The sequence below is a fragment of the Taudactylus pleione genome, unplaced genomic scaffold, assembly GCF_031769625.1.
Source record: "Taudactylus pleione unplaced genomic scaffold, aTauple2 ptg000053l, whole genome shotgun sequence".
In the NCBI taxonomy this organism is placed as follows: Eukaryota; Metazoa; Chordata; class Amphibia; order Anura; family Myobatrachidae; genus Taudactylus; species Taudactylus pleione.
The window spans coordinates 40,547,712-40,564,515 of NW_028284455.1; the positions used below are offsets into that span (position 1 = coordinate 40,547,712).

The 16,804-nt window shown below is 44.2% G+C and overlaps 1 protein-coding gene across 1 annotated transcript in view; it reads left to right on the forward strand.

Moving 5' to 3' along the window:
- The window catches only part of ACAD11 (acyl-CoA dehydrogenase family member 11), a 190,789-nt gene that overhangs the window by 153,487 nt on the left and 20,498 nt on the right, over positions 1-16,804 (forward strand). Inside the window, exons 14-15 of the mRNA XM_088462815.1 lie at positions 7,439-7,505; positions 14,345-14,430. Coding sequence (XP_088318941.1) covers positions 7,439-7,505; positions 14,345-14,430 — 153 coding nt within the window. The remainder of the gene's footprint in view (positions 1-7,438; positions 7,506-14,344; positions 14,431-16,804) is intronic.

Below are 16,804 nucleotides of genomic sequence, written 5' to 3' on the forward strand. Positions count from 1 at the left end.
CCTCACTAATAGTATGCATACCAGCACATACACAACCACCAAAAACAACAATGTGTAATTACTCAAAGCGCACCACCAAATATAAAAAAATAGTATACCTATATCAATCCTAAATCAGTTTATTAAATTCTATAACCGAAACTTAATAATTGTCACAATAAGCGCTTCATATCAAAACTACACGATCAGCTAAAACTGTAGATTACTCCCCAAACATTCACTATGTTGCTATAATAATATCCATGCCAACATATAGATGTGTCCTTGTTCATCTAGCCTGAATATGCCATTTGGCGGGAGATGCCTTGAGCCAGGTCCTGTGCGACTCTGCTAGCTCTGAGTCCGTAAATGAAGCAAAATAGAACGGCGTAAAAAAAAGCTGTGGCGGCTACATTATAGCACTTCATATACAGATTCAGACTCAGTTGCACACAAATAGACAAGTGTTGCATATAAAAATAATCAGCACGGGCTCCTGGTGCGTCCTAGTCACATCACATTGTGACTAAGACGCATTTTGGGTGAAAAAGATGCCTGGTTTTAGCAGAGTCACACGGGACCTGGCGCGCCAAGATGGGTTGTTTGGCGCTACTGGTGCAAGAATGTATAAGGACACATTTGTTGTAGATTGCTAACTTATGATCTCTCAAACATGCGCTATACCCTGTACACCAGCACACCATTAGCCAGAATTTGCATAACAGACAACAGAGCCAATCGAGGTAAAGCTCGTTGCCAATGAGATAATGAATAAACAACTGATTAGCCATTCTAACCTGCCCCATCAACCGGAAATTAAACATAACTTAAAAAAACATTTGTAAATGAAGATAGTAAATACCCATTTACTTAATCAAATAGCTTAGAGCACCAATAAATAGAATTAACTTAACAGTCAAAAGAACAACTCTGAAAGATGGCCGTTAGTTAAATAATAATAATTTCCAATGTGGCCGGAGGCCGACCTCACGTGTATAATGGCGGTCGCGGCACTGAAGGGGTTAACCCCCGTGCTGCAGCGCCATTTTTAAAAGGACAAAAGGCGCCCATTGTAAATCTGTACTCTGCGCTAGGCGCCGAGTGTATAAAAAATAAAAACGTATTTAAAATGGTATGTGCAGCAGTTAGCCAGGACAGCAGGTCCTGGGCTACAGTGCTGCAGGGTGCAAAGCCTGATGCTGTGCACACGCATGAAATGTGAATGTATTTAAAATGTATGATTTTAAATGTCTATTTTGTAAGGAAAATGCACTTCTTGAATATATCTGTATAAGACATGACCAGCTTGTGACTGCAGGAAATTAGATGCTGATTGTCATTTCCTAGTAGTCCTGTTGTGAACAGTAAACGCCAGGTGAGACATGGATGGGAGCTTGCTGTGTGAAGGTGTGAATAGTGTCATATGGCCAAACCCTTCATTTACATCACTTTCATTGAAATGTGGGCTAGGAAGGCTCCTCTGTGTCTCTGTGTACAATACCCAGCAAGTGTGGAAAAAAACAATTTGTTTTTTTAAGGAGCACTTATTGGGTGTAAGGGCCTGATTCAGAGCCGCTCGTAAGCTGCCACTCGTTCGCTCCGAGCGATGTTCGCACATCTGCGCATGCGTATGGGTCGTAATGCGCATGCGCCAACCAGTCAATGCGGTCAGAAATCGTGTGCTCGCAAAATAGCGAGTGCCTGCTAATTTGAGTGGCAGGATGAGGCGTTTGTGGGTGGTAACAGGGGAAGGTGCTTGAAAATGGGGAGTGGAGATCCGAACGCAGGCGTGCCAAACGGTCAAAATGGGCGTTTTAAGGGTGTGCATAATTAACAAAGCAGCGTCATCGACCACGTCACTTGGTTGTCTTTTAGCCTAAACTGCTCGCATGATTGCGGTAGGAAAATGCTACCACAAGAATAGCGAGCAGTTCATACGCATTTCGATGTACTCGATTAATCAAATAAATAGCGGAGATGACGTATGATGCGAACGGCCAAGGGGTGTCTTTACAGAATAGCGAGCGTCCGAAATAGCGAGCGCATGTTTCGGACGCTCGCTCAGACATAGAGGCATCAACAGACCGCAAAGAGCAAGCGCTCAATTTAAATAGCCACCCCCTTTTTCTGAATGAGCGAGCGCAAATAGCGTCTGGCTCTGAATCAGGCCCTAAGTTCCTAAGAACTCAGAAGGTGTTAAAACTGGGAAACCCAAAACTGGTTTTAGTTGTAGATATGTAAATGGACAAATGCCCTTGAAATTTGCATTATATTTACCTTTTGAGAGATATATGCTAACTCAATTTATGCTTTAGGAAGCCAACTGATCTTGGGTGTATTAGAAATGAGGAAATTGGGTGACTCCTTTGAAATGTAATATGTTGTTACATTATATTATGTGAGGAATCATGATTGGTTGAGTGGAACCCAGGGCGGATTTACCCCCCTGTGATATTGTGTGTAAGAATTATATAAAAAGAGGGCCTGTGAGCCCTGTTGTACATCTCTGAAAATCCTTTGTGGAGAAGAATTGCTGATTGATAAGATTCCTGTATGCTGAATGTACCCCTTAATTCAGAAGGTTGAGTCTTTTTTAAGACTTTGAGCAAATAAACACCTTTTGCCTTTAAATTCGACTACATCTGTACCCTGCGACCAACAGAATTTCGCCAAATGCTATTCCGTTCTCCTACTGTTCTGGGTTGAACTGAGCGTTTCCGAAGCTCAATCCCCCTGCCAGCTACCCAGCAGGAGCCTGGTCCATTGCGAGGGATCAGGCAGGAACAGCTGACACCAAACAGGAGGTCTGGCCGCAGCCAGTCGACGCATACACAGCAGAGCGGTTCCAGGCGCCGGCGGTAGGAGCCTGAGGGTAACGTAAAAAGTGGTTCCACTGAAAGGAGCTTGGTGGTGGCAGCTTCAGTAAATGCTCACTGCGCAGTGGGCGGAGTCAGTGACTAGCGGTCACTGACGGTGATTGGGAGTCCGGAAGCGCTAACCCGTGACCAGGGCCGGCCTAGACGAAAGGCGTCCGGTCACGACCAATAAATACCAAAAAGCAATCACAGGTAACGCAATACCTAAGTACCACATTTAACAGATTTTTTAAACTTTGATGTATATAGCAACAGACATATATACAAATAGAGAAACCACAATAAACTAATATTACAGGGAAAATGCAATTATGTGACAAGGCTATATTACATCAATTAAGGTAAACAGTGATCAAAAATAATACACCTAGATTTACTGTATATTATATAAAGACAGCTGGTTTAAACTGATATAAGCAACAAAATAAAACAATTGAAAATGTAACATTCCATAGATTTTGTGAATATACCTGTGCAACATAAATGCAGGAACACCAATCATTAGATATACTAGAGCTATTAGATGTACTAGTATGAACAATAAACTAATAAAAAATAATGTTAACAAAAGATTTGTACGGTCACCCCCTATAGAAAAATGTGGGATATGGTCAATAAGCATTGAGCAGTGCCAGATTAAGGTTCTCATGGGCCTGGAGCTGCAATTTATGAAGGGCCTATTGTGTGCTGTCACAGGGGGTGCGATGTTTCAACGATGTGCCAGGACCACGTAGAACCAGGCTTGCCTGCTTCCTGATTTGGCCGGGAGCCTGCCGAATATCGTGTGCCGCTCCCGGCCCCCCGGAAAGGCAGGCAAGTTCCCTCCCACAGTATTGATAGAAACCCCAGAGTGGGAGGGGGGTAGGGTGATGTGATTTGCACTGAATCGAGTCATCGTGGCCCTGCCCCCTGCTTCACAATACCTTTAATTTTGGCATTGTGAAGAGGGGGCGGGGACACAATGAGGCAATCATGCGGTCACTCCCCCACCCCCATTACTTTATCACCGCCTGGCCATGCCCCCCTGCTGTATACAGACATTCAGAAGGAGGGAGCTGAATGTCAGCAAGTATGCGTAGGACCCTTTCCTCATGGTGCCATTTCATCGCAAGTGAGGATGTCACAGGTTTCACGAGATTGAGTGTCCCAGAGCATCCATACCACAAGTATGCTGTAAATAAAGAATGTGACTGGGATCATGCTGTGCCGTTGTTGGTTCGGGTTAGGTACGGGATCCTGGCGTTTGGGATGCCAGTGTTTAGATTACCGACAGAATTACGTAAGTATCCTAAACCTGGCCCACATTTGCAACAGCCTAACCCTCCCTCTAGTTCCTAACCCTAAGCATAATACATACCATTTCGATGTCAGCGGTCAGGATTCTGGAGTCAGGATTCCGACTGCTGTCACGATTCTGGTGCCAGTGTTCTGACCACCGGGTTGTCGACTACATTCCCTGTAGACCTCAATTTATCAAGTAGAGATAAGATTTCCTTCAGAAATGTATTTTATTTCATGTACTGGGTGGGGACCTTGTACGACAAACCAATGCAAAGAGTATGCTGTAAACTCAAGATTTCATTAGATCTCTCTTCTCATACTCCAGCATTGATGGGAGCACACAAGTGTGACATACAGATTACACAGGGGCGCGGGGAGGGGAGTTGGTACTAATTATTGCAGGGGCCTGGCGGGGCCCAGAGTCCAACGCCACCCCCTTCCCCCCATCTTACCTGTCAGCATCCCAGCACACGAAAGATTACATTGAGTCTCCTCATAGGTCTGCACTATTATGTGAGACTTCTTGGGATGGTTACCAGGATTTTCAGTATTTATTGGGAAAAAAATATATATATTTTTTTTACTGGTAACATACTAAAATGGATATTTTACAGTATGTGAACTGTTTTCAGATTTGAGGTTAATATTTTGCTAATTTTAATATTTACTAAGATTATTTCCCAAATAGTTTATAACTGCATAAGTCTGGATCTATTGAGTATTTTTTTTTTAGTTTGTATTTAATTGTGACTTGAAAATTGATATGGGAATGTTGTGATCTTATGTACATACTTTCTTATGCCAACATACTGTACATTATTTTTACGAATTTCTTTTATTTGCCTCCTTATTACAGGGAGAAACTTAGAATTTCTCTTTTTTAATATGGCAGCTGGATTATTTTGTTATGTGTGATATATTCAGGGTCTCTCTAGATCAACTTGTTTTTATCTTTTTTTATATGCATTTATAATCCACATGTAACTGTGTCATAATAAATCTTTTAATAGTTTAATAGTTCACTATATTTGTGTTACTTTCTAGTTCTATTTAGACCAATTAAAGATGTCTTTGCTGCACCCCTTGATGGTTTCACGTTTGGTGATTGATCCAAGTATCATACAGATAAGCAACCAATTTTTAACTCTGGCACAAACATATTTATTCTATGCGTTGTCAGTCTGACTAACCAAATTAATATATTTACATACTACACCTAGTAGGTGCCTCTTCTAATGTCTACAGAGTTCAGTTACGGGGAGTACAACCATTTTGAAGATCAGCTGCCACCCTCCATTTAGGGGGGTTATTCACATCACTGTAAGACCTTATCTGATGTCCTAATTTTTGTTTGTATATAATAATTTTCTATGTTGTCGTAAGAATATAGTGCCACAAACCTGTTAATTTAATATATACAAACATATATTGTGTACATTGACAAATATACTGGAAAGGTTGTCAAGGGGAGTTATGTGTACCTCCAGGTTTTTAGTTTCTGTCTGGTAGACAGACGCTGATTAGCAGCCTTGATTGGTTGACCACCTCTCAGAGGCTGATAAGGGGTGTGTCTGCCTCTGTAGTCAGGTTCTCAAGGAATCTCTTCATATTTTCTACACCATATTTGCTTTGAGGGGTCAGGGCCACGGTCAGTCAGAAGAATTGGAGGGGGGGGGGGTGCGGTAGGCTTCTGGTTACTACGGGAATGACATCATATTATGCAAAATTATTATAAAATAGAAAATACTTTTGTACTACTGTATATGGTTGTTAATTATAATATAGTAAGTAAATAGCATCATATTACACTATAGTTAACAACTTGGTAAATGTAAGAGGTTGACTTTTCGGTGATTTGGCAATAGTTTAAAAGGCAAAAACAGGTTTAAATTTATTATATGTGTTTTATTTGTTTAAAGCATTGAGGGTGACATTAATTTGTGATGTATGACAGTAGCAGAAATTAAAATTAATATATATTTTTTTCTCTAGTTTTCATATTTCTTGTTGAGAAGCCAATTTTTGAAACTTGTAAATGCTTTGGTCCATGTTTTCATTGAAGTGAATAACATTCTTAAGTACAGTTTAGTTGGATTCGCAAGAACGGGTCTTAAATGGAAATACATTATATGTACCATGTGTCAGCTGCCATGAAATTAATTAACTCGATGAGCAGTTAATGGTAAACAGGCCATCATCTGCTTGTGCCCTTGGGTTCCGGCGGCCAGGCGGTGGGACCCGGCAGTCGGGGGCGTGTCCCGCCCCTGTCCTCTTGGCTGTGTCTGCAGACCGCCCGTACACACTTTCCGATAGACTGATATGTCTGCAGACATATCTGTCCATTGGCTGTGCAGCACAGCCAATGCGATATGTCGGTGAACGCCGACGTTCACCGACATATCGCGGGTATACACTGGTCGATCGGCCAATGTACCTGTCAGAATGTAAACAGCATTAGAATCACAGAAATTTAGCAAAGGCCAATTTGCTACATAATCTCATTGCAGCTACTCAAGATGAACACTGATTATACGATTGAGATTTAGGGGTCTATTCATCATCACTTAATTTATACAAAAGTGGGTGAAAAATGAATTTTTTGACAATTTATGAAATTCATCAAGTTTCCAAAATGCTTTTTCCCCAGAACTTGATTCAGAAACTGTACGCCACCCTGAGATGTCCGGGTCAGACACCCACGGTAGCCGCCCGGAGGGGGGCGTGTCGGCGTGTTAGTGAGGCATGATGAATGCCTCCCAAAGACTTTTTAAACTCACAGTGATTTTAAAACATAATTATGACTAGTGATAATTATGCAATGATGAATAGGCCCCTTACTATTCATTTCATGGACAGCCTTAGTATCATTTTGTATACCAAGGCTTAATAAAATCAAATACTGATAAGGGAATTAGACAGATAAGCTGGGAGAGAGATATGGAATAAGAGGGGGAGAGAAAGGAAGAGAAGTATAGGGGGGACCCTTGAAGAGAAAGAGGAGGATAGAGAAACAGGAGGAAAAACAACCCAGGCAGCGCTGGGAACAACATCTAGTATATATACAAAAGCAAACGGACAGAACTTCAGACTCTGGTGAAAATAATTATACCTTTATTCCAGCCATATTGGCTCGTAACATAGCAGTCGTCTGTAAGAACTTTAAGAGTATCATTATTTTCACCAGTATCTGGAGTACCATCTTTTTAATTTTCAATTCATTTACAATTAATTTACTGATATGAAAACAAGATTATCTATAGATTATTTAACGTCCATTTGGTGTTTGTAATCTTTTTCTGTAGGTGCTGGAAATCCCAATTGCAAAGTGGCCATTGTAATGGGTAAAACAGAAAATGCATCCTCCTCCAGGTATTAGCAATAAATCATTTGAACTTTAAATATAGACAATTGTAAGTTATTACTTCAGAACTAATCATATTGTTTCCAGTGTGTAAGGAAGAGCTTCTAATTGAGGAGTCTAATCTAATTTATTTAGTCCTTTCCTTATTTGCATAAATTCCCAATATGTTTCACAATATGGTATTTTGTTATTACTACATCTATGGCCTGATTCAGAATTGTATGTTAATCTCTTTATTTATAAACATAGTTGAAAGAGAATACTGCATTCAAAAATAAAGAACAATCAAATGCTGTCGCTGCTGCAGTTTTCGCAGCTGTGCATGTGCGAATAAATGGTAATGCAACAGCGGCCGGGACCTATGCTGAGCCATCGCAGCTATTGGTCTCAGATCATGTAAATATCAACTACCTGAGTGAGTCTATGGTCACTCAGAATGCCGCCATAACGATGCTGGAGCCATGTTTATTGCATGACGGATAGCAGTTGGAAGTTGGTACACGCCCCAAAACCGGTTGCTACACATGCACGTTTTTCTCCCCACTCCGTGTTATCTCCCTCAAAACGGTCCCTTCCTGTCAAACAATTGCTTACAAATCCTCTGGACTAGCGTATTTGCAATTCAATCACTCGTGCATATGCATTGCTGCTGTGACACATGCGGAATTGGTCGATAATCACTCAACGGCATAACGCACTACTCTGAATCAGGCCCATAATACGGGATGCGATTAATTTACCGCCGCCCGGAATGCCAGCCATCGGAATCCCGACGCTGGAAGTCCGACCTGGTACTAAAGATAGACGTCTAAATTCCGACGCCTATCTTTAGCGAGATGCCAAAATCACAATGCCCGGCATACCGAACGATGGTAAGCAGGGACTGTTAGCCGCAGCACCCCCGGCGGGACTTAGGGTAAGGCACCCCCTGGGAGGGTTAGGGTTAGGCTAGGGGAAGGGCGGGTTAGGGTTAGGCACCACTGGGGGGAGGTTAGGGTTAGGCACCCCACCCGGGAGGGTTAGGGCGCGGGAAGAGGTGGTTAGGGTTAGGCACCACCAGGGGGGAGGATAGGGTTAGGCACCACTAAGGGAGGGTTAGGATTAGGGGGAGGGAGGGGAGGGTTTGGGTACTTACCAGCCCCAGTCGGGATCTCCACTGTTCGGGCTTCCCGAGGGGCGGTATTACGTCTGCCGGGAACACATTCAGTGGCATTACATACCGATTCCCATAATACATAGGGGCCTATTTAGCTATTATTATTTGTGGGATACACCCTTTTTCAGGGGGTACCCATGAATACTAAGTATCCCTCGAATGTACAAGTGTGTCCACATACATCTCTGCTCCGTGTGCTACAAGTCGCGTTACAAATAACGCGTGAGCGCCGTGCGTCTCAGTAGTACTGAGCCGCATATCATATGAATCAGCATAAGCTGCTTGTGCAGCCTATTCACATAGCTTTGCAAATAAGATGCATTTTAAGGGAAAAAGGCGTACAACAAGACGCTATCGAATTGTGCCACAAGAAGGGCTGTTTAACGTGCGAGGAGGCTAAATGAATGTGGACACATCTGTATGTACAAGGGACTGCAGCAGATTTTGGAGATATCTGCTCCGATACTAAGTTTTCAACCAAAATTACTGAATTAATTTAGATGGTGTTAGCCATTGTAGCCTGTAGACTACACTCGCTGCATTTCCCTGGAGAGAGATTCATAGAATCCGTCCCTGGCAATCTTCGCCTATGCATTTGTGGTCAGTAGACCACGCAATAGTGCTGCCGCAACCAGAAGAAGTACTTTTTACACATTGCAGGGATGGGCTCCTTTCAGAGCCCCTTTCCCTGCATGTGATTGATAAAACATGCTGGCGAACAATAATTACTTATTGCCGCTAATAGCAGTGATAGCAAATTATAATTATCGAGTCTAGAGCCCTACTTAATAAATATGTCCCATAAGCTGGAATGTAATGCAAAAAAACATTTATTAGGACATATTTTGTCATCCTTAGGGGTATATTTACTATAGTGAGAGTTTTTAGAAGTGGGGATGTTGCCCATAGCAACCAATCAGATTCTACTTAACATTTATCTAGCACCTTCTAGAATATAATAGATAGCATCTGATTGGCTTCTATGGGCAACATCTCCATTTCTAAAAACACTCAGTTTAGTAAATTTACACCTTAGTGTCGGAGCTGTTGAGTAATGAGGACATGGGACCTCATTCAGAGTCTCTGGCTAGGGCACGCTCGCTCGCTGGGAGCGATAATAGCACATCTGCGCATGCATATAATTCACAGTTGCGATTTGATTTTGCTAGCTCGCAAGCCACTTTCAGGTCGCTGCTTTGAGTGACAGATAGCGCCGTTTGTGGGTGGTAACAGGGGAAGGTGCTTGTGAAAGGGGGTGTGGATGTGCAAACGCAGGCGTGTCTGACCGTGAGAACGGCGTTTAATGGGTGTGCATAATTAGCAAAGTAGCGTCATGGCACACGTGACTTGGTTGTTTTTTAACCTGAGCTGCTCGCAGTGCTTGGGGTAGGTTAGGTCAACCAAAAGCGCTGCGAGCAGCTCCGATGGCCCTCGATGTTCACGATTCAGCAGACTCTTCCCGGAGATAACTGCCATCTCTCACTAAGACATAGAGGGCGTCCTTACAGCGCAAAGAGCGATCACTTGATTTGCATACCCGGCCCCTTTTTGCAAGCGAGCGATCGCATCTTGCGAGAGACTCTGAATGAGGTCCATGGTCTTGGCAATGCTCATTTTGCAACCTATAAAGGGGCATATTTATCACCAACTGCATTTTTAATGTGGTTGGGACGTGATAATTACACCCCAACTCGCAATGCGGTAATGAAAATGACCTAATGCGTGCTATTATTATTCTTGGGGCGCTGAAACAGAGCTTCTGAAACTGCCCTGTCCCAGCGCAAAACCTAGAAGCAGAGTGATAGCAACAACTCTCACTTTGCTTCCGGGCTCGGACCCAGAGCACGTACTGTGTATGTGCGGCCGGAGGATCCCTGTCCGAAAACAAATGCGATGGAATAGTCTATAAGATACTATGGGCAATGGTGTTAGCTTCAGGGGCTGAGCTCTGGGATGCATGATAAATGTGACAGTTAAGCAGTCCTCATTGAAACCTATATGGGCTGCTTTTGTGGGTGGATATGGAGGAACAGTGGCAGATATTAGACATATCTGCTGCAGTCCTTCCTGGTAACATCCTGGGGATGCTTAGATTTTGTGGGGCTTTCCTGAAAATGTCTGTTTTCTGGGCACTTACCGCAATATAACTTTAATAAATATGCCCAAAATATTAGCTGGAATTATTTTCTCTTGAGTGCACGTATCCATTGTCCAAAACAAATATGATGGACATGGAAAGACACACGATGGCCGTTTTAGTAAAAGTAAATACATTTCAGTTTCTAAAACAGATACATGACATACACTAATAAGTAATAAAATACATGCAAGTGAAAAGCACTCAAAAGTAAAACATTCCAGCACTAATTCTGCTGCCTACATAGCTGATTTCATTTTATAAATACTCTGAAGAAGATAAAGGTGACTCCCACAACCCCTGTTTAAATCAAAAGGGAATCTACTTCCTGTAGTAATTCAAATTGAAATGTCAATTAAGTCATGCAAACAGATGGTTGCAATTGGATATTGTCACATTTAGGATTTTTAGATCCGAGTCAGGACCCGTGGACTGGGCTGACAGGTTGTAGGAGAATAGTGGAGCAGAATAGTGGTGGTTGAATCAGAGGTCTACTCATGGGTGAGACCCATGTGGTGAATGCCTGGAGCCTTCAGAGAGGTCATTGATACCTGCGAGGCTCCTAGTCTGCCCCTGGAATCAATTAAGTAGAACCGAGAATGTAGGGATAAGGAGCCTGAACCAGTGTTTGAGAACTCAGGTAGCAGAGCATCAAGTAATTCAGGTAATCGGTAGCCTGCCTGAAATCTGCTAGCAGATGCTGCAAACCGATTATCAAAGCTGGGTCTCTGGAGCCTAAATCAAGAAGAAGCCTAGGTCCAGCACCCAGTCCCCGACAACCAGAATGAATGCTGTAGCAGAAACTCGGCACAAACCCCCAACACCATAGGAGAGGATCCACAGAGCAACAACCATCATCGATGGTGTGACCAATGATATAGTGAGTAGTGAGTCCCAAGGAGATCAGGAGCTGCAATGCTGAGTATAAGCAATATAATGCAGAGCAGAAAGTAAACTGAAGTACAGCGAGGATTAAGTCTACTTAAACCTGCAGTGAGCAGGAGAGATGCACTAAGGGGACTTGCTAGTAGATGATGTCACTGTGAATTCTTGGCACTTGAAGCACTAGGAAAGTCTTTGTAATGCCCAGGAGACGTCAGAATACAAGCAGGCTGGAATCACAAAATAACTCACAGACTTGGGGGCTAATTCAGCGTGCAATGCTGAACACAGATTCCCGATTATCAGGAATCAGCACATGTGCAGGACCCGTTGTGTGAATGTGCAGTACGAGTCCTGCATGATCGCACGCAGCCCCTTCTATGCCTCTGCCTTATTGACAGGCAGAGGCATTTAAGAGACAGAGATGGCCGGCGTGTCCGCTTGTTTCCGAGAGAGAGACAAGGCCAGGGGCTGCGTCCACGGGCACTGGGCCTGATTCAGCACGTAACGCATGCTAGCAGACGCACGCAGTCGGCCACTGCGAGGATATGCTAATCAATGCATACGCAGGGAGACAGCAGCATAAGATGCAGATGGCCAGCCCTATATTAAGCTGCCCATCTGCCTTTACTCAAAGACTGATGAGTATGCAAGATAGTGTAAACATCGAGAACCATCAACCACATTTGCATAATAGTGGTTCACCAGACCTCGCGCAGGATCTTGGCAACTTCCTGTGTGCACAAAGTCTCATCAATTTGTGTGGCACAGCAGTGGCTAATTTATGCACGCCCCTAAAACGGCGTCCCAACACACAAGCACGCCTGCGTTTGCCCGACCACACCCCGTCACCACCCACAAACGACACTTCCTGTCAATCTCTTTTCCCTGGCTTTTGCAGACTCAGTGAGCAGTTTGCGCACGTGCTCTGCGACCCAGATGTATGCACAGACTGCGAGCATGGGCCGAATGCGTGCTTCTGCATCCGTGCGTTCCTTGCTGAAACAGGCCTACAGTTTCCTGGCTTTCAAGAAGGCCAACCTTGTAAGCTGAGGCTGAAGCTTACTCAGCAACCTATGGTCGTGATGGTTATCCCAGTCTGCGACATCGGTCACAGTGCTAGAATCACAAATGCAGCAGGAGGTGTCATACACCACAAAATACACCACCAGCTGCATTTACATGTTTGCAAGGATGGAATTGCAAAACTGCATGCGTGCAGCTTTGCAATACGTCCAGTACTGAATCACCCCCTTAGACTGTAGCTGAACCGGATAAGAACCAGAGGTTGCAGAAGTGGAACCAGAGATTTGATACGGAATAGGACCAGAGACTTGAACCAGAATGGGACCGGAGGTAACAGCAGAGTAGCCAAAGTGAAACCGGAGACTTGAATCGGATGCGACCGAAGGTAACAGGAAAGTAGCCAGAGTGGAACTTGAGAATTGAACTGGAATGGGACCAGCGGTAACAGCAGCCAGTTGGAGTAGAACCACTGGCTTAAACCGGAATGGTACTGGTGAAAACAGCAGCTTGCCGGAGTTGAACTGCAGACTTGAACCGGAGTGGAACCAGTAAGAACAGCTGTTAGCCGAAGTGAAACTACAGGCTAGAAACTGACTGGGATAGGTGATTGAACACAAGCTGGTAAGGTGAAGACTGGAAGCTGGATACCACACAATACTGCAGAGTAGGTGGAGCAGACTCAGAGGCAGCGGCTTACAGGAGTCCAGTAGTCAGCAGCGCAGATTCAGCAGTTGATTTTAGATAGTACTTTCTCACTGGTGAGTGAGATCACAGGGACGTAAAGAACCACACTGTTTCGACGATATGTTGACTCAGGTGCAGGGTTATGTAGGGCACTCTTGTCAGGGAAAGGAGGAGGCAGTCATGTGAGCACAGCAACAGGTAGAGACTGGATGTTAGTTCTCACCTTATCACAGACAACATGGCTGTGCCCATGAACCTCAGGGAATGGATTGACAGCACTCTGGGACAGAATGACCCACCTCAGCAAAGCACAGCCAGACAGGGTAATAGTGACTAAGTCACAGTTTTGTGATAGTTATATAGTAATATAGCCACAGCTATAATGGCAGTTGGAGGGTTCAATACGCAATAAACTATTTAGAAGTGTTTAGATAGTGCTGCTGATAGTCATTATCTTAATAGCGTATTGTTGCACCAGCCCTCCAGCTCCTGCAAGAAATAAACCTACTTAAAGGTATATCTGAGGATGTGTCAAAGTATAATTGTGTTGCAATTATGTGAACGCGCCATTGCTATGCTTTCCTGTCATGTCCCAGGTCTCCAGGCATAATGAAAATCAACAATATGTAAAAATGTATAACTGACATATGCAAATGTATTTTTCAAGCGTACTGTACTACTGAAATTAATATGTCCACTTTAAAATGAGTCCTTTAGTGTGTAGCATGTGATAGAGTAAGTCTACACTTACTATAGTTTGTAAAAAAATATTTGAACAGTGGTTTTAATATGGGCGTGATTACTGGTTCTAATGTCATTCATTTCTAGTTTTGCAAATATTTTGGGCATGGCAAAGGCAGGATATGGAAAAGTTTGGGAGTATACTGCCACGATGCCATCACAACATTAAGGTTCACATCATATGATCAACTATGGGTTTTTTTTTTGTTTGCTTCCCTCAGATACAAGCAACATAGTATGATCCTTGTGCCATTGGATACAAAAGGTGTAGACATTGTAAGAGCACTGAAAGTGTTTGGATATGAAGGTAATGCTACTTGTACAATATTGCATATGTATATCTGATGCAATTTTACATTACCTTGCACTTGCTGTATATAAGTGTTTCTGATACTTTTTTCTCGTATATCTTGGTTTACAGAATTTTCAAAGTCTCCCCCTCTTCTCTGTACATACTGTATATTACAGATTATTAAATATTCATACTAATTGTATACCAAGTATGTTTTACTCCTGTATTTGCTTACTAGATACTAATTTTTTTTTTTTCTTTTGTAAGTTTCAATCTTTAGTAGTACAATACTTTCAGTTAAATGTAACCACTGAGGTACCCTGTGAATTCCTAATTTTATGCAATGCATGGAACTATTCATTGGTCTAGTGAGGCTACTTCTATTGCTCTTCACAACACTGTCAAGAGGGGATGTAGTTATCATATCGGCGGCCTGGATGACGCCGGTCCGAATCCCAACACTGAAAGTCCGACACAGTACTTGAGATAGGCGTCGAAATACCGACGCCTATCTTAATCCCAACGCCAGTATCCAGAAGGACGCCAGCCCGAACGTGGTAAGTCCGGGGTGCCCTTAGCTGTTAGCCGCGGGGGAGGGGGGGCTGTTAGGTTTAGGCAGTGCAGTGGGGTTAGGGTTAGGTTTTTTTGGGGGGGTTAGGGTTAGGCACCACTGGTGGGGGGGGTTAGGCACTAAGGGGGGAGGGTTCGGTTTAGGCATGAAGGGGGGGACTTAGATTTAGGTACTAACGGGGAGGGTGTTAGGTTTAGGATGCGGGGTGGGGAGGGTTAGGGTTAGGCTAGGGGGAGGGAGGGTTAGGGGAGAAGGGGGAAGGGTATGTATATGGAATCAGTATGAATTACGTTCAAATCCCGACAACGGCTGCCCGACATGGGTGAAAATCCTGATCATCCCCAGGTAAGTATTTACTAACCTAACCTCCCCCCTAACCCTCCTTAGGGGTGCCTAACCCTAACCTTCCCCCCCAGTGCCTAACCCTAATCCCCCCTCTAAGTGCTTAAACCTAACCCCCCCCTTCCCCGCCGCCTAAACCCAAGTCCCCCGGGGGGGGGGTGCCTATCCCTAAGTCCCCCCCAGGGGTGCCTAACCCTCCCTTCCCCGCCGCCTAACCCTAACCTCCCTTGGGGGTGCCTAACCCTTAGTCCCCCCCGGGAGCCCTAAACCTAACCCTTTCCCCGCGACTGTCCGCAGCGGCGCCCGGCATCACTTCGATCAGGGCGCCGGTAAAATGACAGGTGTCTAGATGTAGACGCAGGTCATTAACCCTCGCCGGGATAAAGCAGTCGGGAAGCCGGCCGTCGGGATTACGTCCGCCAGCTTCCTGACTGCATACCATGTATACTTACCTGACCGCTGTCTGGATACCAACCACCGGGATGCCGCTGTCTGTATTTTGACAGGAGGCATTCCGACAGCCGGCATTACATACCGATTCCATCAAGAGTACCTGAGCTGCACTACTGAGTCCAAAGCAGGCTGAAACATATCTGTCTGACATCAGCAAAAACCTGTGTCGTGCTCTAAAATCCCAGTGGATTGGGCTTTGACTCTCAAGTATCCCATTTAAATTACATTTTCCACAAGTCCATCTCTATATGAAAAAGCCTATTTTAATATTTCTCCAAGAGACCAACCTGATGCTGCTGTAAGTCATAATTGTTCAATACTGTGTAAGTGTCATCATATTATTATTATTATTATTATTATCCTTTATTTATATGGCGCCACAAGTGTTCCGCAGCGCCTTACATAGTACATAGAACTAATAGGTGAACAAGAAACAAGTAACATACAGTACATTACAGGACAAGGACACAACTTATATACATTGCTGAAATAGTGATTAAAGCACTCACAATAAGCTGCCGGGAATTGGCGGTCCCGTGTTAGGTGCCCTAATGGGGAGTAGAGAGTAGAAGAAAATGTAAAGAGAAGCACATGAAGGAAGAGGTCCCTGCTCGTGAGAGCTTACATTCTAAGGGGAGGGGCAGACAGACAGGCGTGACACAGAAGGGGAGGGCAGACAGACAGGCGTGACACTGAAGGGGAGGGGCAGATAGACAGGCATGACACAGAAGGGGAAGATGGGAAGGAAAGAGCATGAGGTGGGTTAGGATGAGTGCTGGAAGGCCTTGATGAAGTAGTGGGTCTTGAGAGCCCGTTTGAAGATTTGTAGAGAGGTGGAGAGTCTGATGGGTAGAGGGAGAGCATTCCAAAGGTAGGGAGCAGCACGGGCAAAATCTCGGATGCGGGAGTGGGAGGAAGTAATCAGTTGGCAAGAGAGGCGGCATGCATTAGTTGAGCGAAGTGGGCGGGCGGGAGTGTGAAGGGAGAGAAGGTCAGAAATGTATGCGGGAGAGGATTTGGTGA